Genomic DNA, 23,736 nt, shown 5'->3' with positions numbered 1-23,736 from the left:
GTAATGTGTTTTCTTTCTTTTTCTTTCTTTCTTTCATTCTTTCTTTCTTTCTTTCTTTCTTTCTTTTTTTTCTTTCTTTCTTTCTTTCTTTCTTTCTTTCTTTCTTTCAGCTTGCTGTGGTAAGTCCCAAGACTTTGAAGTATATTAAAAATGTTTCAAACTGTGTTTTTATTTAGCGTTTAGCAATGCCATCTTCTCTATATGCATGTATTTTCTTGTTTGTTAAGAATGCAAATGTGGACCCCTGGACATTGTCTTCATTGTGGACAGCTCTGAGAGTATTGGAGCTTCTAACTTTGCCATCGCTAAAGACTTCATTGTGACGGTAATGGACAGACTCAAGTTAAAACAGGTAAGCTTCCTTTTTAGATCAACAAGAGACTCATTAACATTTCAGTTAACTGTCAGCTTTGATTTATTAGAGTTGTAATCACCATAGACACTAAGGAAGACACGTTTCCAATCTTATTCAGATTAGTGTTGACCAAATTGGGTTTTTCAATGATTGATTCATAAATTATTACATTTGGTCTTCTCCAATTGTGAATGCATGGTGGTCATGGGCTCTTCTGAATGAATTTCACACAATGATGTATTTAAGCTGAGTTTCTTTATTTTTCTTTCAGTTTGGTGCCAATGAGTCTCGTATTGGCGTGGTGCAGTACAGCGGTGCCAATGCTCAGGAGGTCGTACAGCTTGGTGACCCCAACATTAAGACCTTGACAGACCTAAAACAGTACGAAATATCAACGTTCTTTTGTTAAAAGCCATAGTCTGCACACAATATGGCAAAAACAACTTCAAGATACAATTCTGTGGCTTGAAGGAATTTGTTTCCTCTTCAGATGAGCTTGCATTTTGTGTGTACGTCTGGCATTGTGTCTGAAGAAATAAAGAAAAATGATCTTTTTCACTAGAGCTGTGAAAGACTTGCGCTGGCTGGCTGAAGCCACATACACTGGAGAAGCTCTGCAGTACTCGCTAAACAACATGATTAACAAGCTTGTGACGGAGAGGAGTGTGGTCATTATCCTTACTGATGGACGTTCTGACACCAAAAGAGACACTGTGCCCCTAAACGTGCTGTGCGGCAAGGGACTGAAGGTAAAGCTAGTGAACTCAGACCACATAGGCTTTTTGGAAAAAAACATGCCTCAACTTTTGCAAAACTAAAAAACATACCTAAACATATGGTACAATCCCAGTTTCTAGTTGAAATAAACACTATTTACAGTAAAAAGCCAACCGTTTTTATTCCTGTTCACACAAATTATGCCGGTTAATCGGGATTGGTTTTTGCACAGTTACTTGTGCAAAACTACATATTACCTCAAAGTAGTTTTACCATAGCATATGATTTCGACAATTGCATCACACAACCAGCTCCATATGTATGGCTATAGTAAACTTGCTCGGTAACGCACCTGATACAGCATTGCACTTGCGATGCGGAGCACTCAGGTACAAGTCCCCTGAAATATGAATCACATTAAAAGAGATTTTGTTGCTTGATTTTGTTAAGAGCACTCAATATGTGCAGCAACCAACATAAAACATCGCCAAATTCACGTACATCTGTTTCAGATTAAGCTGAGCATGCTTCAAGTGCCTCTCACTGGATATTTAAGTTTGAAAGTGTATGCAAGTATGCAGGAAGCAATGTAATATCATTCTGGCACATATGGCACATTTTTCCATTGACCCTTTGTTGAACTTTGTGCTAATGAACTAATGCAGTTGTGTGGATCTTTGAGGAGGTGTACTGAAACTGCTTCCATAGAAGTGGAATTCATTATTCAGAGATATGAATCGAATATCCCGCAGATGTGATTTTTGGTTAGGGAAAACTTGTGATCCAATGACATTTGATGTTATTGGCATCCAAGTATGGTCCCATGACATGGAGTTAAATGAAGTCCACAACCAGAAAGGATGTACCGGTAGATGGAAACTTTGACTCGCTTATGATTTCTGGCAGGTTGGTGGCGTTGGAGTGACGGATTATGCAGAAAGGAAGCCCAATCCAGAACAGCTTGAGGAGGTTGTGTGTAAAGATGATCCCAGAGAAGGTTTCTCCTTTGTCTTAAACAACTTTGGTCTTCTTCTGGATGACAGTTTCCTGCAAAACCTGACTGAGAGGATCTGTGAAGGTAGGTTAAATACTGCATCTGCTGCAGATTTAGGGTGCTTTGTGAGTTCTGGATTTGATTTTGAGAGATATTCACAATGTTGTGCTTTCTTCACAGACAAGAAGTGTCCCACCTATACTTGTCCAAGTAAGTATTGATTTGAGAGCCACAATTGTTGCTGTTTTCACTATGAGATAATAACGGTTGCACCTTCTTCCTCTTGTCCAGTTTCATTTAATGACAACACCGATGTCCTCATCATGATGGACAGCTCGGCAAGCGTGGGCTCCAAGAACTTCGAGATGACCAAGGAGTTCGCACAAATGCTGGCTAAGCGCTTTTTGTCAGCAGAAAGAGGAGGCTTCCAGGTCCGGGTTGGCGTTGGCCAGTACAGCAACAATGCCAACTTCGAGGCCGAATTTTCCTCAAACACCACCCAGGTGGGCGCTCAGATCACAGAGGCAAAGTTCCAGAATGCAGGTACACAGGTAACAAATGCTCTCAACTTCGCCATTGAGCGCTTCAGGGGCGGCAGGACGAGGAAGAAGAAGCTGCTGGTGTTTTCGGATGGTCGTTCTCAAGGTGTCAACAACATCCAGATTGAAAAATCCATGGAGCAGGTGAGCAACGCAGGCATTGAGCTGTACGTGCTGGCCGTGGGCAACCAGGTAAACGAGGTGCACCTGCGCACCTTGGTGAGCCGAGGACGGCCCTATGACAATATATACGCCAACCGCCACCTTTTCAAAGTACCCGACTACCGCTCATTGGTCACTGGGGTCTTTTACCAAACTGTATCCCGCAAGATTTCCCTGGAGTCAAGGGGGTGATTGGATAGTGGGAGGGGTTCAGGAATAAAGGGGGTGGGTGGCAGTATAGCACAAGCTTTGATTGTTTTTGTTTTTTGTCTTTTTTTCATGTGAATGATATATCTGAACTTCAAAGGTTTTTCATAGTCTCTTACATTTCATAAAAGACAGTAAATGATTGTGTCAGAATTCTTAAAAAATATTTTTGTCACTTATTTTTTTGTTAAGTAAAGGGATTAATCAAGTCGTTTCACAGATTACGTCAATATTGGAGTAGGTTTTAGAGCTTTGACTATGACTGTATTAAGTTGTCCATGACTACCAGAAATTAGCATTAAATAATATATCCACTGTTGAGGGCACGAAAAATTCTTTTTTTCATTGGTAAGGAGCTGAAATCTCTTTGATGTCATCTCTCTTTGATGATACAGACTTAGACTCTTTAAAATGCATTTAAAAAACAATCTTGCAACCAGGGTCTAAAATGAACACATTCTTATCAATCAAATCAATCAATCAATCAATCAATCAATCAGTCTATCTATCTATCTATCTATCTATCGATCTATCTATCTATCCTCGACAATTGAAAAGGAATTATTTTGGACCCTGCTTGCAACCAAGTCCTAGGAATTCTTTACTTGCATTACGTGGTACACTTAATTGTTAGCATTAAAAATAAAACTTGAATATAAATTTGGTGCTACCAATGTAAATACTGGTTTCTTCAAAATTATTCTTTATGTCTTTAACCAAAGAGTTTACCAATAGGCTTCTCATGTCAGAAATGTATTTGAGACCAGCCTCAGGGCTATTGTAAAGGTATTTGAAATAAAAGATGCTACACCCCACCACTAAGGCTTCTGTCATGTGTCTGTCTTGAAAAACATCTGCATTCCACAACAAGTCGATTAGTGTCAGTTTAGTTGTTAAATGAGAATGTTGTGAATTGCTTTTTTCCATAATTTATCTCCTTGCATACGCCGCAAACATTCTGAAGTATTTACTGTCTTTTGGCTACTTTACACTTTACATTTTTACTTTAGCCAATGAATGCTATCAAGGAACAGTGATATAAACTATAAAAGTAATATGGTTCAACTTGAAACAAGTTATTTCAGTTTTGCAGTTTATAAGCTTTTTTTTTTCATAAAACTGCTTAAGTAAAGGTCAGTGATTAAATATTATTAAATATAAAAGGGAATACGCAACAATAAATCAAGTAATTTTTTGTATTCTCCATTTTTGTCCCTTTGGATATTGACATGAGATATTCTGTTTATCCCATAAGAAATAAATTCTGGAAAGGATAAGCACCGTTTGTTCACTTGTTGAACAGTGAATAGGATTGCCTATACATTTGTACAACACTAACGGCAATGTATAATGCCAAGTCTCTAAATGGAAAACATCCAGTTAACAACCACTACCCTCTGACAACATGCAATATGTCATTAGAGATCTGCCTGTGGTTTTGCTATGTAACATATGCTTTCCTCACTCCAAAGAACTGATATCATCTGACAAGGCCGTTTAAACGTATCCATACAATTACTAGTTAGAGGAGAGACAGGAAACGGGGCAAAAATGCACTTGTTAGACTTCAGGATACACTTTTCTGTTTTTGTAGGAGGAAAAAATATGTAGGATTTGACATTTGCATACATTCAGACTGTATATAGGCTATATATGGGGTTGGTAAGACAGACTAGAGTTATTCAATCAAAAGTAGGCCTACAGTAAAAACAGTTATATTGTTAAATAGTGTTATAATTTAAAATAACTTTCTATTTATTACATTTTAATATGTAATTTATTCCTGTGATGACAAGCTGAATTTTCAGCATCACTACTCCAGTCTTCAGTGTCACATGATCCTTCGGAAATCATTTAATATGGTAATTTGGTGTTCAAGACATTTCTTATTAATATTTATCTGTGTATATTTGTGGGATGATGAACTTTTTTTCAGGACTTTTTGAAAGAACAGTATTTATTTGAAATATAAATATTTGGCAACATTATAAATGTCTTTTCTGTACCTTTGCGGATCATTAAATACATCCAAATATTAGTTTCTAAAAAAAAACAAGTTGTTTATATATTATTATCTTCATTCATTCCTTGTACTTAACTTTCCCATTCATTTCTCTTCTCTTTTAAGAGCCAGGTGAATGAGATCAGTGAATGCAGTAAACTCCTGGTTCAGTTTATTTAATACCCCGAGGTGAGAAAGCATGAAGAGGAAGCTATTGTGATTCACTTTAGCTGTAAACAGATCACATGTGCATTCGTTTGAGCCATTGTATGATTTCTCATTAATGTTCATTTTCCCCTAGAAAAGACATTGAAGAACAACTGTGATACATTAAATTAATAGTCTCACTGGATTCCTTTAAAGTAAACAAAACACTTAACAGTTGCATTGGCAAGCATAGCTTAATGTCTGGCACTCCATCCATCCATCCATCCATCTGCCTTTAGCAGATCGTTAGCGTCTGTTGATGGTTAATGAACCAGTACTTTAACAAGCATATTCACGCATCTAAGGGGTCTGGTTTGTTTTTCGCCAGAATCTGTTTTGTATCTGTACTGTTCTAAGCATGTAATGGTACACAGAAGTCATGTACTTGTGGGGTTACGGTTCGACACTATGTTGGTACAAACAGGAAATGCATTCTTTTCTTTTTCTTTTTTCATTTATTTTGAACAGACAGTAGTGCTATACTACCAATCAAAAGCTTTTGAAAAGTAAGATTTTTTTATTTATTTGATCCAAATTACAGCAAAAACAGTAACATTTTAAAATATTTTTACTATTTAAAATAACAGTTTTCTATTTGAGTATAATTTAAAATGTAGCCTCATTTATTCCTGTGATTTCAAAGCTGAATTTTTAGCATCATTACTTCAGTCACATGATCCTTCAGAAATATTTCTAATATTCTGATTTGCTGCTCAAATACATTTATTATTATTATTATTATTATTATTATTATTATGTTGAAAACAGCTGAGTAGAATTTTTTCAGGTTTCTTTGATGAATAGAAAGTTCAGAAGAACAGCATTTATCTGAAATAGAGATTTTTGTTACATTATAAATGTCTTTATCATCACTTTTAAACAATTTAAAGCATCCTTGCTAAATTAAAGTATTCAATTCTATAACCCCTCCCCCCCTAAAAAAAGTATACCTGACTTTAAGCTTTTGAATGGTATAGTGTATAATGTATAAAAGCTTTTTATTTCAGATAAATGCTGATATTTTGATCTTTCTATTCATCTAAGAATCCTGCAAAAATTTACTCAACTGTTTTAAATATTGATAATAATAATAATAATAAATGTCTCTTGAACAGCAAATCAGCATATTAGAATGATTTCTGAAGGATCATGTGACTCTGAAGACTGGAGTAATGATGCTGAAAATTCAGCTTTGATCACAGGAATAAATTACATTTTAAAATATATTCAAATAGAAAGCAGTTATTTTAAATAGTACAAATATTTCACAATATTACTGTTTTTGCTGTATTTTGGATTAAAAAAATGCAGGCATGATGAGCAGAAGAGAATTCTTTAAAAACATAAAAAATCTTACTGTTCATAAACTTTTGACTGGTAGTGCATATACATTTGGCATGAACAGTTGTTTTTTTTATTATTGAATTAGATTATAATTTCAAGATTTAAAGAAAAAAAAACAGAATGGTCTGATTTTAGATTTGTGAAAACCTGCACAAAACAAAAACAGCAGAGAGACTGAATGAAAATGCAAATGTACTCCCTGACAGCAGGTGGCCTCTGTTTCTCATATCTCAGAAACACCATGTCAAGACCCAGTGCTCCACATGATGTGCAGCTAGTGTCGCCACCTTCTCAGCAAGAGGTCATCTCCGGTCAGGGATTCAGTAGCAGCGGTGTAATCTTGCCCTCATCTATTGAGGTTTTTTCCATGGCATCTGTTTCCTTTCCTAACTCTCGGGAGCCTGCAACCACATCAACCATTAACCGATATTGAATTATATTGTTGCTTCTGGTGTTTCCTTTTAAGTACAGACTATATCTAATAGTGACCACATCTTTGAATTTACAAAAAGGACCATAAAACTACTTGCATGCTCCTCTAGACAGCAAGACTCAGAGCATCGTTGCTCCAATATTGTGATATTTCACGGCATGAGACCATTTCAACATTAATTTCCATAATTTGGTTTGGTAGGAATGGAGAGTTTTATTACTACCCTTATTTTTCATTAAACCAAACCTCAATCCCTGTCACAGATTATGTGGACATGCAAACTCAGGAGTTCTTATGGATGCCATACATTGCTTTTTGTTTTCTGTGTAAAACAGGAGGTTTAGGGCACATCAAAGGGATTGATTATGATGGCGTTTTACGTTGTAATTGTACAGAGCATCTGATTGGACAAAAATGACATGTTGTGCAGGAGTCATCAATATTAGTAGAGAAAGACTATACATTTAAATTTTTAATTTACATCTTTTATGCATTAAACTGATCTAAAGTGACATAAAATGTTCAAATAGATTTCTCTTTCAAATAAATGCTGTTCTTTTTAAACTTCCTATTCATCGAAAAATCCTGACAAAAATATCAAGCAGCACAACTTTTTTTTAGCATTGAAAATAATAAGAAATGTTTCATAAGCTCCAAATCAGCATATTAGAATGATTTCTGAAGGATCATGTGACACTGAAGACTGGAATAATGATGCTGAAAATTCAGCTTTGCTTCACAGGAATACAATAGATTAAAATACAAAACAGTTCTTTTAAGCTATAATAATACTTTATAATATTATAATTATAATTATAACTATTATAATATTGAAATGTTTTACTGTATTTTTGAGTTTAAAAAAGACACGTTTATAAACATTAAAAATTGTAGCAACCTCAAATTTTTTAACGCTAAGGTTTCAATGTTTATTCACCAGAAAAAAAAAAATATATATTTTTTTTAATCTATTTTGTTGCTTCATTTTTTAAATAATATCCTCCCTGTTTTCCTGAGAACAAGCTTTCCCAGTTGGAGCTTTACTTGGGAAAAAGCTGCAGCTGCTAAAACATTCAAACCTTATTCAAATTCAGCCCCCCCCCCATTGGGCAAATTTAGTCTCTGATTTTACGATTTCTTCTTAACTCAGCAGGAGCCTGAATATTTAAGTAAACCAGGTCTGCTGTTTATTGTCAACCGCCAGACATTCAGCAGTTTCAGAACACAAAGACATTCAGCCTTTTGACTGATTTCAACATATTTAATTCCTTATCTTGCCAGATTTTGCGTTATGGTCTGTTTCATATTGGAAGCGGTACAACACAGTTTGCTTTAGGAGCTTCCCAATAATATAAGTTCAATAGTATGTTACAAGTATGTTCTGCCAAATCATGCCTGGAGCACCACATACATACCAAACCCATTTGCCAAATTCTCCTCACTTGAAATCCCACAGAACAGCATTGTGGCCATGGAAACGGGGTGTATGGAGGAGTGGGAGGGGTTTGGTACAACATGCCTGGATAATGACTCCCAGCTGGCTTTGAGCACTGAGGGCCAACATCTGGAGGCATGTGGTCACAGAAATATCTCGGTTAAAGGATGCAAGTCGCCTGCAGAAAAAAAGCTATGAGCTATGACAAAGAATGAAAACAAAAGAGGAAATATGTGTAAAACGACTGCAAATATCGGAGGAAATTGAAACTCGTGTTTTGTTTAAATTAATTTCAAAGAAATGGGCATGCACACATGGGGAACCTTGGGAAGACGGAGGAGTAGAGATAGGGAAGATGAGATCAAATCAGAGACAGGGAGAAAAAGTGGTGGGAGAGGGGAAGGAAAGAATTGGCTTGAGTGGTGCAGCAGGGTAATTTGCTTGAGCAATGAGAGCTGTGAGAGCTCCATGGTGGGAGTTTAGTTTAGTTTAAACAAACTCCGGCCAATAGTGAACCGCAGGAGCGGGATACCAAAACCATGGTTAAACACTTAGTCAAATGACACACGCAATCTTGTTACAGCTCGTAGGAGAAGCTGAGTCACAGGCTTAAATTAGGGGGGGAAACCCACTTGAATCAAAACACATATTATTATAAGCATGGATCCTCACTAACATAATGGAGCCATTACAATGTGATCTACTCTGAGGAATTAATCATTTAAAAAACTGAACCTTTCCCTGGAAAATCAGCCATCCTGATTAAAGATAGAATTAAGGCAGCATCTCATTAGCTGTCTTGAAAGTACTCAATATTGTCAACATAAATTGTTGGATTGAATTAAGATGCAATTCATGGAGCAACTCATGGAAATGTGTCTCTTACTTAGTAAGCAAAGGTGAATCCCAGAAAAACAGGTTGCAAACACTGTTTTAGAACTGTAATGAGAATTCTTTGTAAATTCCAACTTAAATTGAAGAAACAAATAGTTGATATTTGAAGAATATGAATAATAATAATATTTAAAAAGTGTATTTTGAATTAAACACAAACTAAAAATCCCAATCATTTTCAGATAACTTTGAGGTTATTAATGGATTTTATATGCTTTTATTAAACCCATTTGTCTGCATTATTTCAAATTATTTTTTAAAATAACAATGTTTACCGAATTTCTGGTGATAAACTACATTACCCATGATTCTGCCAGAAATAATCTCCAAAAATCAAGTGCCTGCCTATTCCAATGAAGCAATGTGAATGATGTAATAGAGTCAGTTGCTTTCAAGCACCTTAAATATTTGTATTTTAATGCATATTTTACAATAAACATAGCATATATTGTTTCTGTATTTCTGTATTTAATCTTTAAATCAATAGTTCTGTATTTCTCCATCAGTTTTAATTTGCCATTCACAATGCTTCTTGGGATTGAGGTTATTTCCTTCATTAAAGTCATTAAATAAACAGTCTTGTACTTTTTTATTATTATTATTTTTAAACAATTTTGTAATTGTAACAAGTTTGTAATGTTGATTTTCACCTTGTTGCAGGTTGGTTTAGTTCAAAGTCAGACAAATTTTGAAACTATTGGGAAAAATGAATGGGAAAAGTACTTCCAGAATCATTTCCTGATTCCACTTCCCATAGCCAATTTAATTCAAATTTGCACTTGTAAACGTATGGAGAACCAATTCTTAATTATGAAATTTGCACAATTATTTTGGTGACACAGTCACTATGGATACAGTCAGCAGTCAGAAATTGTTCAATGGTCACTGTCAAAACCAAAGGCCACCCGCTGAGAAATGTGAACGTTTGCACTGACTCCCTTTGATTCTCCAAAGACTAATTAAAGGTCACAACTAAAAATCATCCGGCCTTATAGACAAACATGAGCAAATGAGTAATGAATAAGTCTTGTTCAGATCTGCACCTGCACCAGCCAAGACATTGGTTAAAACACCTCATCAAATGACGGTTTACAAATTCGTCCCTCCTCTGTTTAACCTGGCCAGGATGTGAGCGCAGACCAACCGTCTAACAGACCGCACTGTATTTACAATACACAAGTAGATGACTCAGTGGAACTGTCAACACACTGTACACTTAAATAAGGAATATTCTATGAATATGTTTTACTCTATTTTCCCATTGAGGTAATCTTTCCCCGTTGAGGGCAAGCCTGTGTTCTCAAAGGGATTCACTGTTCTGAAGGTCTGTCCAGCACGAATCGTTGGTTATCGAGGGAACATTACGTAACAGGTTATGCTGACTATAAAACTTGGAATTATCGTGAATTATATGCCAATTGCAATATCGCATATCTGGTTTTAAAAAGCAGACTAAATGTTATCTTAAGCTAAATGTCATTGTAAACTATGATTGGGCTGCTACGCCTTGGTTTTATTAAAAGCAGATCTGCTCAGTAAGCGTGGGTGCACTAAAAGGATGATATTCTTTTTCTAAACCTGTGGTTTTGTTTGAAAGGAAATTGGTTCTGCTGCTAATTCCAATATTTCAAAGGAACTCTGGATTCAAACACAGGGCTCCATGATTCTGACCGATGACACGTACACATATTCTGAGGGTTTCTCATGCAATCATTCATCAGTTGCTCACATGATTTGTTTTTTTCCTAATTAACCTTTAATGTTTTGAATATCACATTTCAGAAGAAAGAGTTATTGTGAGCTCTTTAGAATGACAGAATGAGTCCAATTTTCCATTTAATGACTAATGGAGTTTTATGGAAGCCCATTTTGGCCACATAAGAAAACAATCATGTTTTGGTAAATCATAATTATGACATAAGCCATAATATTTTTAATTAATTGACTTAAATGACATAAGTGATAATTATGACAGTTGAGTTTGAAAGAGTTTGTCATAATTATTACTTAATCTCACAAATGTTTTCACAATTGTCTCATAATTGATCTCATAATTTAGACTTTTTGGCATAATTATGTTATCATTTTAAAGATTTATGTATGACTATGTAATAATTTTGACTATTCATGTAAGAAATTCTACTTCTGTAATAACTGTTTTTATGACAATTTTGACTTTCAAGTCATAATTATGAGATTAAGAATTAAAAAAATATGACATAAGTTATCATTATGACAGTTGAGTTTGAAAGAGTTTGTCATAATTATTACTTAATCTCACAAACGTTTTCACAATTGTCTCATAATTTATCTGATAATTTAGACTTTTTGGCATAATTATGTTATCATTTTAAAGATTTATGTATGACTATCTAATGATTTTGACTATTCATGTAAGAAATTCTACTTCTGTAACAACTGTTGTTATGACAATTTTGACTTTTAAGTCATAATTATGACTATCTCGTGATTTTGACTTTTCATGTTATCATTTCTACTTCTGTAATAACTGTTCTTTTGACAAGTTTGACTTTCATGTCAATTGACTTTTTATTTCCTCATTTTAACGTCACAAGCTTTTCATGTCACAATTATGATGTGTCATAATTAACTTTTTCTCATCATTTTTCAACATTTTTAATTACATTTTTATCTCATAATTTAGAATTTTTTTCAAATTTTCACATTTTTTTTGCCAATTATGACTTTAATACCTTAATTTAACGTATTCATGCCATCATTTCATCTTTTTTATCTCTTATCTTATAACTTAGTATCTCATATTTTGGAATTTTAATCTCATAATTACAATTTAATATCTCATAATTTTGATTTATGTCATTATTATGGCTTATAAATGTTACTTTTATTTTCATATGTGGTACAAATGGGCTTCCAAAAACAGCTTATGAGTTTACAAAACAGTATTGAAATGTGATCATGTATAGGTTATCCTGTAGCAGAGTTGTTCAGCAGGATCTTGATGTCGTGGAGTAAGTAGTTTTTCGTTTGTGTGCTTGTAACTGGAGGGAAGTGTGGAATCATTCTTGCAGTGTTAGTCATCCAGTGCCTCTGAGACAAACCAGACTCAGTCCCCCCTCATTCAGACCCCTTCCATCCCCTTTTTTCCTCTATCCCTTTCTCTCCTTTTTAAGGAAATATGCAAGTGTTGCCAAGAAACAGAAAAAAAACACAAACCCACTGCTGTTTCGTGAGCACTGCCTGATTATTCTGCAGAAGTTGGGCAGAAATAGTGCTTCCTCTCTGCTAACTCCACAGTGCACTGATGCTGTCTCATTTCTCTTCACACAGGTGCTTGACATCAGAATTGTTTTCAGTCAGAATTTTTCCAGAGAAACGTTTAAGCTGATCAGATGAGGGAGTCAAAGCTTGGATACAAGCTAGCACTAAAAAACAGGGAGATGCAGATCCTAATATCCAGACATAGACATTAAATTAAGAAAAGGCGGGTGATTTCAGTCCTAACTGCGGAACAGGTTTGTTTTCATCTGCTATTCTAAGTAGTGATCTGGACTATAGAACTTGTAGAGCTCAAGGTCAGAGATGGCTCTGAAACAGATCAATGTGCATACATATTTTTGACTGTGTTTGGACTTGATATACGAACATGCCGCACATGAAGTGTTTAAAAGTCAAAGGGTAGCAAAAAACGATAAAATCCAGCTGGAAGCTGTTGTTATTCATGTGTGTGTGTGAGGGAGAGAGAGAGTGCATGCACATCTGTAAGTTTATGAGTGTGACCATGGAAATATCTGTACACGTGTGTTGTTTGTTGTGTGTATACGCAGTCGAGTGTGTTACTGTTTGAGCCTCTGATTTGTTAACAAATAGCAGACCTACTAAGTGAGAATCACTGTCCAATCTTCATTAACACTTTGGCATCAGTTTCACATTTATTTTGCTTAAATGCCTAATAAAACAGCTCCATCTGAACGGATTTTAATGGCCCTGTTTTATTCCACACAAAATAGACAATTAAAAAGTAGGCATTTAAGATCTTCATGCTGTAGCAACCATCACAATATACACACTTTTACATATAGGTAAGACTTAAAGCAACTGTATGTAGGCTAAGGTTTTTTTTTTTTTTTTTACCTTGAAATATCAATTTCAAAAGCATTCTGACTGTCTGCTTATAAGGCGAATGGCTTCTGTTTCTTTCTCATGCTCCCCGCCAAACATCTGTTCTGGGTGTTGTTTGGTGAGCGGGTATGAAATTATGAAAATGGCTGATTGATTTACTGCAGCAACATGCAGTGTACAGATATGCATTGCAATTATGACAGTGATATATTTACCACAGTGAATTACACTCACTTAACTGTAGGGGGCTTCAAAGTCGCAGAAATAGGCCTACCCAAAACTACATACAGTTGCTTTAAATGTAGCTTTTTTTCAGTATAACCAACCAACTGTACTTTAATGCGTGAAGTCAGACTTTGGGTTAATGATTGGAACAAACTTAAATGTGTAACACATGCTGCACTGAATGATACCTCAATGTTCCCTGAACATTCAAAATGTCGAGTTTTTTTAAATGTTTTTTTTTTTCTTTTCTTTTCTTTGTTACATGAACATTCAGGGAACAATGAGTTTTATCACTTTGCAGACATTATAATGTTACTTAGCTGAACGTCCAACTGAAATGTTAAAAAAACTTAGCATGAAAATGTATAAATAATGTTTTTGTGCATATATTTTGTGAATATTATTAATAACCAGATAACTTTAAATGAATGTTCTATTAACGTTACTGAAAGAACATTTGTTCATCATTTGAGAGAACCTTGCAAGAACGTTATCCACTGTTTTGAAAACGTTTTCTATTAGCTGGGGCACTAGTGTTGAATCATATTTCCAGTATATTGTAGCCCATTATAGCTAAAATAATTTATTACAGCATCTAAGTATGTGTTTTTCCCTCTCTCTTCCTCCTGCATTTGGAATATAAATGGCTTCTTTTGTATGGGTTTATGGGGATATTTGTGTAAGTGATATGAAAATTCTGAGTAACTTTGGAAAGGATGTGGAATATATCTTTTCTCTTTCACCTCTCTCTCTCCACATGAGGGATCTCCCAAATCCAGCCACCCCGATTCTCCCTACCCAGCAGTACATGGACACATATGGCATACAGGCGGGATGAAGAGATGATCAGTAATGTCCTCTGCTCAGGTGGTGCCATATAATTGCTTTTGAGGTTTAGTTGTTTCATGCACTGTAGTATGAATGCTGGCATACAGTTCAGCAGGAGTGAGTTAAGTCTGTATTTGCTGGGCGTGCACACACTCATGTTTATGGGAGCGTTTACTGGAATATGAATGTTTATGAAGCTATCTTTTGGTGAAGGTGACTCAGTGGAGTAACTCCATCAATTGTGACTGGCGCTCTGACAGATGCCTACAATTGGAAATACTTTGTTATGCTGGTCCATGTAATTGACTAGGAAACGACTGCAACCATAGATATGACTTAAGAAAAGAAAAAAAACAACAAAAAAACTTGGCAAAGCTTATGAAGCCTCTTGAAATGAAATCAAATGATTCTTATTTGTTTGTTAAAAAACAAATAAGAAAGTATATCTTGCATATGAAAATTAAGCCCATTTTTAAAATAATTAAGATTCTTGGCATTCTGACATTACGTTCATGATAATTAAGCACAAATTCTCATTATTGTAGTGCAAAATCATCTCATTCTTATTACCGTAATATGAAAAAACTCATGATATATTATTCAAATGGTAAAGTATTTATACTTTGCAAACAATCGGAAGTACAACAACAACAGTAGGATATAGAGCCTATACTGTATATACAGAGTATTTAACGTCTTTACTAATAACATCTGGCAGTGTTTTTCCCATGCATTCTCTAGAAAACTGCAAATAGAACTAAAAAAAGATGCCATAACTCTTGTTTTCTTTGAAAATGAACAATTTGTCATTTTGCGGACAGATGCTAATGCTATCCATGTGCATTAGAGCACTTCCTCAAACGAAAGACGTGAGAGTTTCTATTAATTCAGCACACGCTTTTTTTTTTAATAAATATAATTCAATAAGATGTCCTCACTCAGGACTTTGTGAACATTTATGGGTAATCCATATACCCCCTCCTCTTATCACCAGATATCCATCAAAAGTCGTGAGGAGTGGGAGTGTAGTCCATCAGTGTGGATGTACAGCGCCGCCATGCGGACAGAAGAGGCAGTGCACAGATGCTCCGTTCCCTTAGCGCTGATGAGGGAGGGACGAGAGACTACTGTTCAAGCTGGGAGAAGCGCAGAGGAAACTTCTCCTGCAGCTTGGCTTCTCACTCACTCCCTTATTTTGGACTTTATTTTGATTTCTGCTTTACCTAGTTCGGAATGTATTTTTGGTAACCTTAAATAAATCAGCACTCGAAAAGTTCTTCAGATTTCCTGATCTTGGGTGGGTAAGTGATGTCTGGCTTTTATATAACTTTGCAGTGCGTTTCTGTCTCTGAAGAGTATAAATTTGGAAATGCACTTGAAAGTTTGGAAAGGCACTTATATCACTTAGCTGCACATTGTTCGGCTATTCAGTAATCTGTAAATTGTCGCTTCCTCCTTAAATTGGTCGGAAAACGATGTAGTGAAAAGAATAAACGGGTTTGCATGCTTTATTATGTGTGATTTCAAAACTCTATGTACTTTATCAAGGTATTTAATGTCGTTGTTCATCCTATAAGTCACATATGCGTGCTGCTGCTCTTTTTAATTGATTGTAAACTCTTTTTGGATATTTTGAGTTTAGATTATGGCTATATATTTTCCTATACTGTATATTGCATATCATATATTGTCTTAAATATGAGCCTGAAATACAGTAGCCTACCTGGAGTTATGGTGTAATCAGTATGATAAACAAACAACCTTGATACCTAATGTAATCAAATGTAAAATAACAAAACATTTTTTAAATAATATGTGCATTATAATTATTAGTAATTAGTCATGTCATTGGATCACCTGTGCTGATTGAATGTAAGGCGTTTGTGGCAAAAGGCCATATTTCTGATTTGTTGCAGTATTTAACAGCATGCATATATCAGATCAGCTAATTTTAATAAACATGAAGGCATGAGATAATGGTTTCAAATACAAAATGCTAGTAAAACTTTACTAATTATTGAGGATTGTCTCAGATGAATCAGGTAGTTTAACTGAAAATGCTTTGACAGTTCAGTAGTAATGAGTTAAATGTTAGTATTATTTGGCATCAGACAAACTGAGATCAGGAACAAAGAGAATATGACCTCAGATTAGTTGATCAGATTATCTATTTAGAATGAGCAACAAATAACTGTCTCCTCTGAGACAAAAGTTGTCTTACTTTAGGGGACGGCTGGGGGCTCAGAAAGTCACTTTGAGTGACTTTTGTTTTATTGGACACATTTGATATACTAAATGGTGCAATTGTTTAAATTTGTTAATTCCAGTGATTGATATCTGACATATGGATGAAAATCCCCAGCAATCTATCTATATACAGTAATCATGAGGGCTGTGACTGGTCCATCTTGACCAATGCTGTGAAAATTAACAGTTGCATCTGTATGGTGCTTTAGCAGCAGTCTGTACAATAATTCACACATGAATAATGACATTGAGAAACGTTATTAATTCCATTAATACTACATAGTGAAAAGTAAATTATTATATTATTATTATTATTATAGAGACTTACTGTATCTGAACAATTAGAAACAACTTCCGGGCAAGTAGGCCACACCCTTATTTCAAGTTAATAGAGCGACTGCCCATTTTTTTCCAGTTGCCTTGGTCCCGGAAGTACAAGTAGTTCACAACGAGTAATTCCCATTCACTTTTCTCAGAGAGATTTTAAAACATTTGAGAAAGGCTTTATAGTTAAAACACTTTATAATTTTATAACTTAAGAGTTATAAGACGTGAACCAATCCAACCAGCTATGAGGTGAATGACAACATTACAAACTTTGATTTGATTTGAGGAATGGTTGTCTGATTCGTCAAGCATGCAAACGCACATCTTTGTGGTTGTTGTAGTCAGTATTTATTTAGCAACTTGTTAACAACTTGCATAAAAAATCTTCAAAATTGAAGTTTGAAATAGAACTGTGTAATTTATGCTGTAAGACAAAACAAGAAAGTCTTTTCAGGTAACGTTGACCACGCCCTTATTTTACTCAAATGTTAAAACTCCATTGTAAAAAGCCATTGGATTTCATGAAACAAAATGCTATTTTTTCTGGGTTTTAAAACTACAAACTGAGCAACTTTATTGCCATCCAATAACATTCAGAATCAAGACAAGCTCTTATTCTACAGACGGTGGATGAATCTCTGGCTCCAGTAGTATTTATACATATTGTAAACAAATGAACCCTTACGAAAAATAACCATGGTTTTACTACAAATAAAACCAAAAAACCATGGTAACTATAGTTAAACCATGGTAACCACAAATTAACCATGGTTTTGCTAGACTAACCATAGTTTAACCATGGTATTTATAGTAAAACTGTGGTTATACAAATGGTAATCAATGTGCCAAAAAAACATGGTTACTACATTTTTACTACAATAAAACCATGGTTAATTTAACGTGACTACAAAAGTAGCTAATTTCAAGACTGACATAAAAAAAACTGTATTATAGATATGCCTAAAAATCTATGGAATTAGTTTGTATGACGTATATAGTAAGGTTTTGTGGCATTCAGAATTGAATTTGTGGTGAATTTGAATTGAGGAGGCAAACAGGAGCTAGAACTGAAATTTAAATTTGAAGTTAAGGAAGTGTAAAATAATAATAATGAATCCAAAGGCCCTACAGACAGATTTATGGACCAAAGTGGCATAACACTTCATTTCCCAGAATGCCATTGCCTCTTGAATTCCTATCCTTCATTGTTCAGTTCAACTGCTTATGGGTGTGGCCAATTCAGTCCAAATGTTTCCATTTGACAGTTAACTCTTTGAACATTTTCAAGGGCATTGCTATAATATATTTGACACAAATTCAATAATAATTTGTGATCTTAATTAATGAAATATTGTCTTATTTTAATCTTTTTTTTTACCAGTTTAGCAGTTTCTATGCCCCTTGTTAGATGGATAATGCAACTGGGATTCTGTGAAACTCAATTTATGCAGTTTTACTGATAGTCATTTTATGATTGTGCATTAGAGTAATTTAAAGTGGTAAATAGTCACATTCCCCAAATTCTGGCACTGGAGAGACATGTTTTGCTTTCTTGCAAAATTTCTGATGTTTTGTAAATGTAATTGGCCTGCTAGAATATAACAAATGTCCACAGATGGGCAGAGATTCTGAGCGTGTTGTGTTGTGATCATGGTCAACACATCCTGTTTGTTTGTGTGTTTAGGAAGGAGAATGAGGATGATGAGACTATCGATCCTCCTCCTGTTGTTTCTGGGCGTTCACACACAGGGCCAGATTCCAGCCAGCCAGACTCCCTGCACAAGTGAGGAAACGCTTATTTCAGTAACCGATTATTCTGTAGTATTCTATGAATGCATTATTCATTACACGTGTTTTATTTAAAAATATGGATGGGTGCATTCAACTGATCAAAAGTGGCAGTAAAAACATTCATAATGTTACAAAAGATTTATATTTCAAATAAATGCTGTTATTTTGGACTTAAAAAAAAAAGGTTTTCACAAAAATATTAAGCAACACAAGATTGATAATATTAAGAAATGTTTCTTGAACATTAAATAAGCATATTAAAATGATTTCTGAAGGATCATGTGACACTGAAGACTAGAGTAATGACGCTCAAATGCTTTGCCATCACAAGAATAAAATAAATCAATAAAAAAAATCACATTCACATATTTTCTTACCCCATTAAAATGTCTTTATTGTCACTTATGACCAATTTAATGCGTAATTACTGAATACAAGTTTGTAATTTCATTAAAAAAACCTTAATGACATTTTTTGAGATTCCTTGATAAACAGAAAGTAAAAAAGCATTTATTTAAAATATATTTTTGTACTATTATTAATGCATTTGCTGTCACTTCTTGTGACTAGTTTCGTTTAATTTTATTTTATTTCTTTAAAGAAAAAGAAATTACTTACCCCGTACTTTTGAATGGTAGTGTATTATTTTAAGAAATATAAAGATTATTTAATATTATTTTATGTTGTTTTAGTGACTTAATTCGCTGTATGTGTTCTCTCTTTCTCCAGAAACAACTGAATGCCCAATCGACTTGTACTTTGTCATCGACACATCTGAGACCATAGCTCTGCAGGAGAACCCACCTGGCAGCTTGGTAGAGAGCATCAAAAAGTTCACCGCCGCTTTTGCTAAGAAACTAGAAAAGGTTAACTACAAAGGTTTAGTTCAGATCAGCTGGTCTGTAGGAGGCCTTCACTTCTCCCAGCGGCAGGAGATCATCAGTGCCATCACCAGTAAAGATGAGTTCATCACTAAGCTCCTAAAAATAAATTACCTGGGCAAGGGCACATACATTGACTGCGCCATCACCAACATGACCCAGCAACTGGTCCGCTCGCCGTCCAAACCCAATGCCAAACGCTTTGCGGTGGTAATCACCGATGGTCACGTGACAGGAAACCCATGTGGTGGGATCAAAGTGGCGGCAGAACGAGCACGTGACAAATTTATTAAGATCTTCTCTGTCGCATCATCCAGGAACCTAGAGGAGACGGGACTCAGGGAGATCGCTAACTCACCTGCTGGAGTTTATCGTAACAAATATATGGCGGTTGATCTTGCGGGAGTGCGGCCACTCATAGTGCAATCAACAATCGATCGCATTTATGACACAATGGTAATGCAATGTTTTTAATACTTTTCTTTTGGATATGCAGTGGCACAATACCCTAAAATGTATTTAATGACGAAGACACTATTTAGTACTTCATTCATATTTGTTGTGAGTTAAGAGCTATTATTATAATAATCTTTCTTTGGTCTTGTTCTTTCTTACAGCTTCATCTGGCTTATCAAGAGGTGAGATCCATATCAGTGTACTGCCATCTATTGATTTCAATGATTTTTTTTTCATTGGGTGCCAACATGTTGCATCACTTTCCTCAGAGCTCTCACTAAAGTATACTGCGCCTATCCATTGTGGTGTTCCACAGGGATCCATTCTTGGCCCTCTTTTGTTTTCCCTCCACATGCTCCCTTTAAGCTCAATACTCCAGAAACATAACATACATTTTCATTGTTTCGCTGACGACCTCCAGCTATATCTTCCAATCAAACCAGGAAAGGACTCTTCATTAGATCATCCTTTTTATGCCTTAATGAAGTCAAGACCTGGATGACAAATAAGCTGCTGCTACTAGCAAACCTATGCTGTCAGGTCACATATTTAGTATTTTAGTATTAGTATTTAGTATTAAACACTATTTTATATTTAATATAATTAAAAATGACTTGAAAACCACAAAAATATGATGACTTCACATTGAATGTCAACTCCGTCATTGGCCCGTCACCACCGTCAGACAGAAAATCTTACGGTGGTGACATCTGACGGTGTTGACAAATTTGGCATTCCTTTCACAAAACAAATGGAGATCATGTAGTAACCATTTTGTTTTTCTGTTGATGCTAGATGCTAATAGAACCTGCTTCAGGAGAATATAATTATCTAACACTGGAAATATTAACATTAGGATTTAAAATATTCTAAAACTATAAAACTTACCAGAGCCTGATACTGATGTACTCTGCAGAGGTGGAATGTGGCAAGGGGGTCCATTAGAGTGACAGCTGGCCCTCTTATTCCCTGATTTTTTTTTATTGAATGTCTGACGGTGTTGACAAAAAGTGGGGACACAATTTTGAAACCTTATGAAACACACATTTGTCATTGAAAAAAACCCTGGCTTTGATATGAGATATTACTAAGTGTTGCCTTTGATAAAACAAGCTCTTTTCCATCATTAAAAACATTTTTATCCATTTTATAGCATATGGATGATTGAACCCTTCTCTGTGGACACACAGTTTTAGATGTAGTGAGAAGACAATAAGTGTCATAGATTTGATATAATAATGAACAAATTAAACTGAAGGGGATAATTGTGTTAAATACATTAATCCCCCATAACATTTTCACTTAAAGGGGTCCTATTATGCTCTTTTACAAAGTCTTGATTTTGTTTTGGGGGTGTACTAGAACAGGCTCTCATACTAGGTTGTTCGAAAAACATAATTTTTTCACATATTTTACATTATTACTCTCTCCCCAGTCTGGCATGAACGGCTCGAATAGTTCCTGTATCAAATGAAGGCCCGCCTTCTGAAATATGAAATATGCTGTGATTGGTTAGCTGGGCCAGTGTGTGTTGGGCCCCTTACCATAGCCGCCTGCTAGCTTCAGTGTAAATGTTGCTTTGAGCGCGATTTAAACCCGGATGATTGTAACCACTCTAAGTTCGTCTGCCTTGGGAAAGCTAGCGTGTCTCCGACATAGTGATAACTCTCGTTGCCTTCTCTAGCGCAGCTCAACCAGGTCTCATCCCATTCGTCAATATTTGTGATATCACAAATCCCGGAAATTATGCATTGTAGTCCAAACGAGTCGTTCGTTGTAGTTTTTGAAAAGTGATTTCTGTTAAATAAAATATCCTTTTGAATTGGGCTTTGAGCTTTGTAAATTCGCAGATCTTTTTTATGCTCAAACAGCAATATTACAGACTAACTAAAGTTGAAAAAGTGAAAAAGCATAATAGGAGCCCTTTAAAAATATTTTCATTTTTAAACCTAATACCAGTTACAATTGCTGGACATGTTTTGTCCCATGTCTCAAGAATCAGTGATATACATTTTAATTGTTTTTGATACTTTTTTTTTATACTTCTCCCCTCTTTTTATCTTTTAAATTCTGATGTATTTTTATTGTAAAGCACTTTGTATCAACTATGGTTATGTTAAACTTGTGCTCTATAAATGAAATTTGCCTTGCCTTGCCAAAAAACGAAAGGAGTTTTTTTTTTTCAGCATTGAAACAGAAGAACCATTTTTTCACCTTTCAGTGAATAGTTCTTCAAAGAACCAATTTTTTTAACCTACATTTTTTAAAGTCTGAAGAACCTTTTTCCAACTTTTTTTTACATTACAATGTTTTCTAATTCAATTTCATCATTATTTTCCAGTGCTACTCTACAAAATGTCTGGAGACTCCAGGACCTCCGGGTCCACCAGGACTCAGGGGACAGAAAGTGAGTATCTTAAAAAAAAAAATTGGGTTTAAAAAGACAGCACTGACAGAAATGTTAACTATCAAGTAATTTCACTCTATTTTTCTTTCTGCTTAACACTTGATCTAACGTCTTGATTATTACAGGGAGCTAAAGGCGATAATGGCGACCCCGGTCTTAAAGGTCAAAGAGGACGTCCTGTGAGTACAAACCAGTTCTATTGAATGCATTTGGTAAAACACTGCATTTCAACCAAAGACTGTACTAAATCTAATGCGTATTCAGTGAGGCTCACACACCAGTACTATTTGTATTAACTCATGTCAAAACCTACAGGGAGATCCAGGTATTGAGGGACCCATTGGACATCCTGGACCTAAAGTAAGTTCTTCACATTCCTCAGGTGTGATTAAATGCCTAATCATAAACCAATATGTATTGATCAGACCAATTATTCTGCATATGTTTGGCTATTTTTAGATTATCTGCTTTAACTGATAAATGTTTTTGCTTGGCTGATTACTAGAAGGAAGCAATATATAATTAGATTTTTTCTGTCTTGTTTGTGATTTTTAAGTAAATATTGTGTTAAATGCTCAGTTCACTTCAAGCATTTCATTTCAGTTTCTGTGTACATCTAATTAGCTGTCATTAAACTTATTGCACTTGATTTTTCCAGATTACTGTTTGTAACCACTCTACTGTTTATTCTCATTTAGGGAGAGCCTGGTCTCAGAGGTGAAAAGGTATGATTTTCTCAATGTTATCTGTAAGATCTAATAAATATGGTTGACTTATTGATAATGCACCAAAAATGTTACATGCAAATTATCTGTTTTTAGGGAGAAATTGGAGCACAAGGGAAGAAGGTAAGACTGTTTGCTTATCATTTTATATGTTCTCTGTTTACAGAATCTTTCATGCTGCATCTATTTTGAAATATTTATATATATAAAAAAAGTATTTGTCTAACAGGGTGTTGCAGGAATACTGGGCCGAAATGGAACAGATGGGCAGAAGGTAAGTAATAGTAAATGTGGGGTAGTGAAGTGTGGATAGCAAAAAATTCAAATAAATAATAAAAATATTAAAATGTAATAAAACTGACTATTTTTTAACAGGGAAAAATTGGCAGGATCGGCGCTCCTGGCTGCAAAGGTGACCCCGGCGACAAGGTGTGAGTCTTTTTCATTTGGGGAACA

At 35.1% G+C, this 23,736-nt stretch overlaps 2 protein-coding genes and 1 long non-coding RNA gene across 6 annotated transcripts in view; 2 read left to right on the top strand and 1 right to left on the bottom strand.

Annotated features, from left to right (window-relative positions):
* LOC107677507 (collagen alpha-1(VI) chain-like) overlaps nt 1-3,792 on the top strand; it is a 43,872-nt gene extending 40,080 nt beyond the window's left edge. Inside the window, exons 30-36 of the mRNA XM_016472432.1 lie at nt 111-119; nt 228-352; nt 627-736; nt 918-1,104; nt 1,979-2,150; nt 2,247-2,276; nt 2,358-3,792. Coding sequence (XP_016327918.1) covers nt 111-119; nt 228-352; nt 627-736; nt 918-1,104; nt 1,979-2,150; nt 2,247-2,276; nt 2,358-2,959 — 1,235 coding nt within the window. The 3' untranslated portion in view covers nt 2,960-3,792. The remainder of the gene's footprint in view (nt 1-110; nt 120-227; nt 353-626; nt 737-917; nt 1,105-1,978; nt 2,151-2,246; nt 2,277-2,357) is intronic.
* A 24-nt stretch (nt 3,793-3,816) lies between these two features.
* LOC107677499 (uncharacterized) lies at nt 3,817-21,305 on the bottom strand. The gene is made up of 3 exons (XR_001632848.1): nt 21,213-21,305; nt 5,345-5,350; nt 3,817-3,828 (listed from the first exon to the last, which is right to left on the bottom strand). It is a non-coding gene; the product is annotated as an uncharacterized LOC107677499 (long non-coding RNA).
* LOC107677497 (collagen alpha-2(VI) chain-like) overlaps nt 15,582-23,736 on the top strand; it is an 18,232-nt gene continuing 10,077 nt past the window's right edge. For 3 of the 4 annotated variants that reach the window (XM_016472419.1, XM_016472418.1, XM_016472421.1), the window contains exons 1-11: nt 15,582-15,747; nt 18,705-18,803; nt 19,541-20,148; nt 20,310-20,330; nt 22,490-22,555; nt 22,681-22,734; nt 22,871-22,915; nt 23,254-23,280; nt 23,377-23,403; nt 23,510-23,554; nt 23,656-23,709. In XM_016472419.1, coding sequence (XP_016327905.1) covers nt 18,713-18,803; nt 19,541-20,148; nt 20,310-20,330; nt 22,490-22,555; nt 22,681-22,734; nt 22,871-22,915; nt 23,254-23,280; nt 23,377-23,403; nt 23,510-23,554; nt 23,656-23,709 — 1,038 coding nt within the window. In that variant the 5' untranslated portion in view covers nt 15,582-15,747; nt 18,705-18,712. The remainder of the gene's footprint in view (nt 15,748-18,704; nt 18,804-19,540; nt 20,149-20,309; nt 20,331-22,489; nt 22,556-22,680; nt 22,735-22,870; nt 22,916-23,253; nt 23,281-23,376; nt 23,404-23,509; nt 23,555-23,655; nt 23,710-23,736) is intronic. The other variant, XM_016472420.1, reaches the window with a different exon arrangement.

The sequence above is a fragment of the Sinocyclocheilus anshuiensis genome, unplaced genomic scaffold (assembly GCF_001515605.1).
Source record: "Sinocyclocheilus anshuiensis isolate Anshui unplaced genomic scaffold, SAMN03320099.WGS_v1.1 scaffold660, whole genome shotgun sequence".
Classification (NCBI taxonomy): domain Eukaryota; kingdom Metazoa; phylum Chordata; class Actinopteri; order Cypriniformes; family Cyprinidae; genus Sinocyclocheilus; species Sinocyclocheilus anshuiensis.
This window is presented reverse-complemented; position numbering and strand designations above follow the sequence as displayed.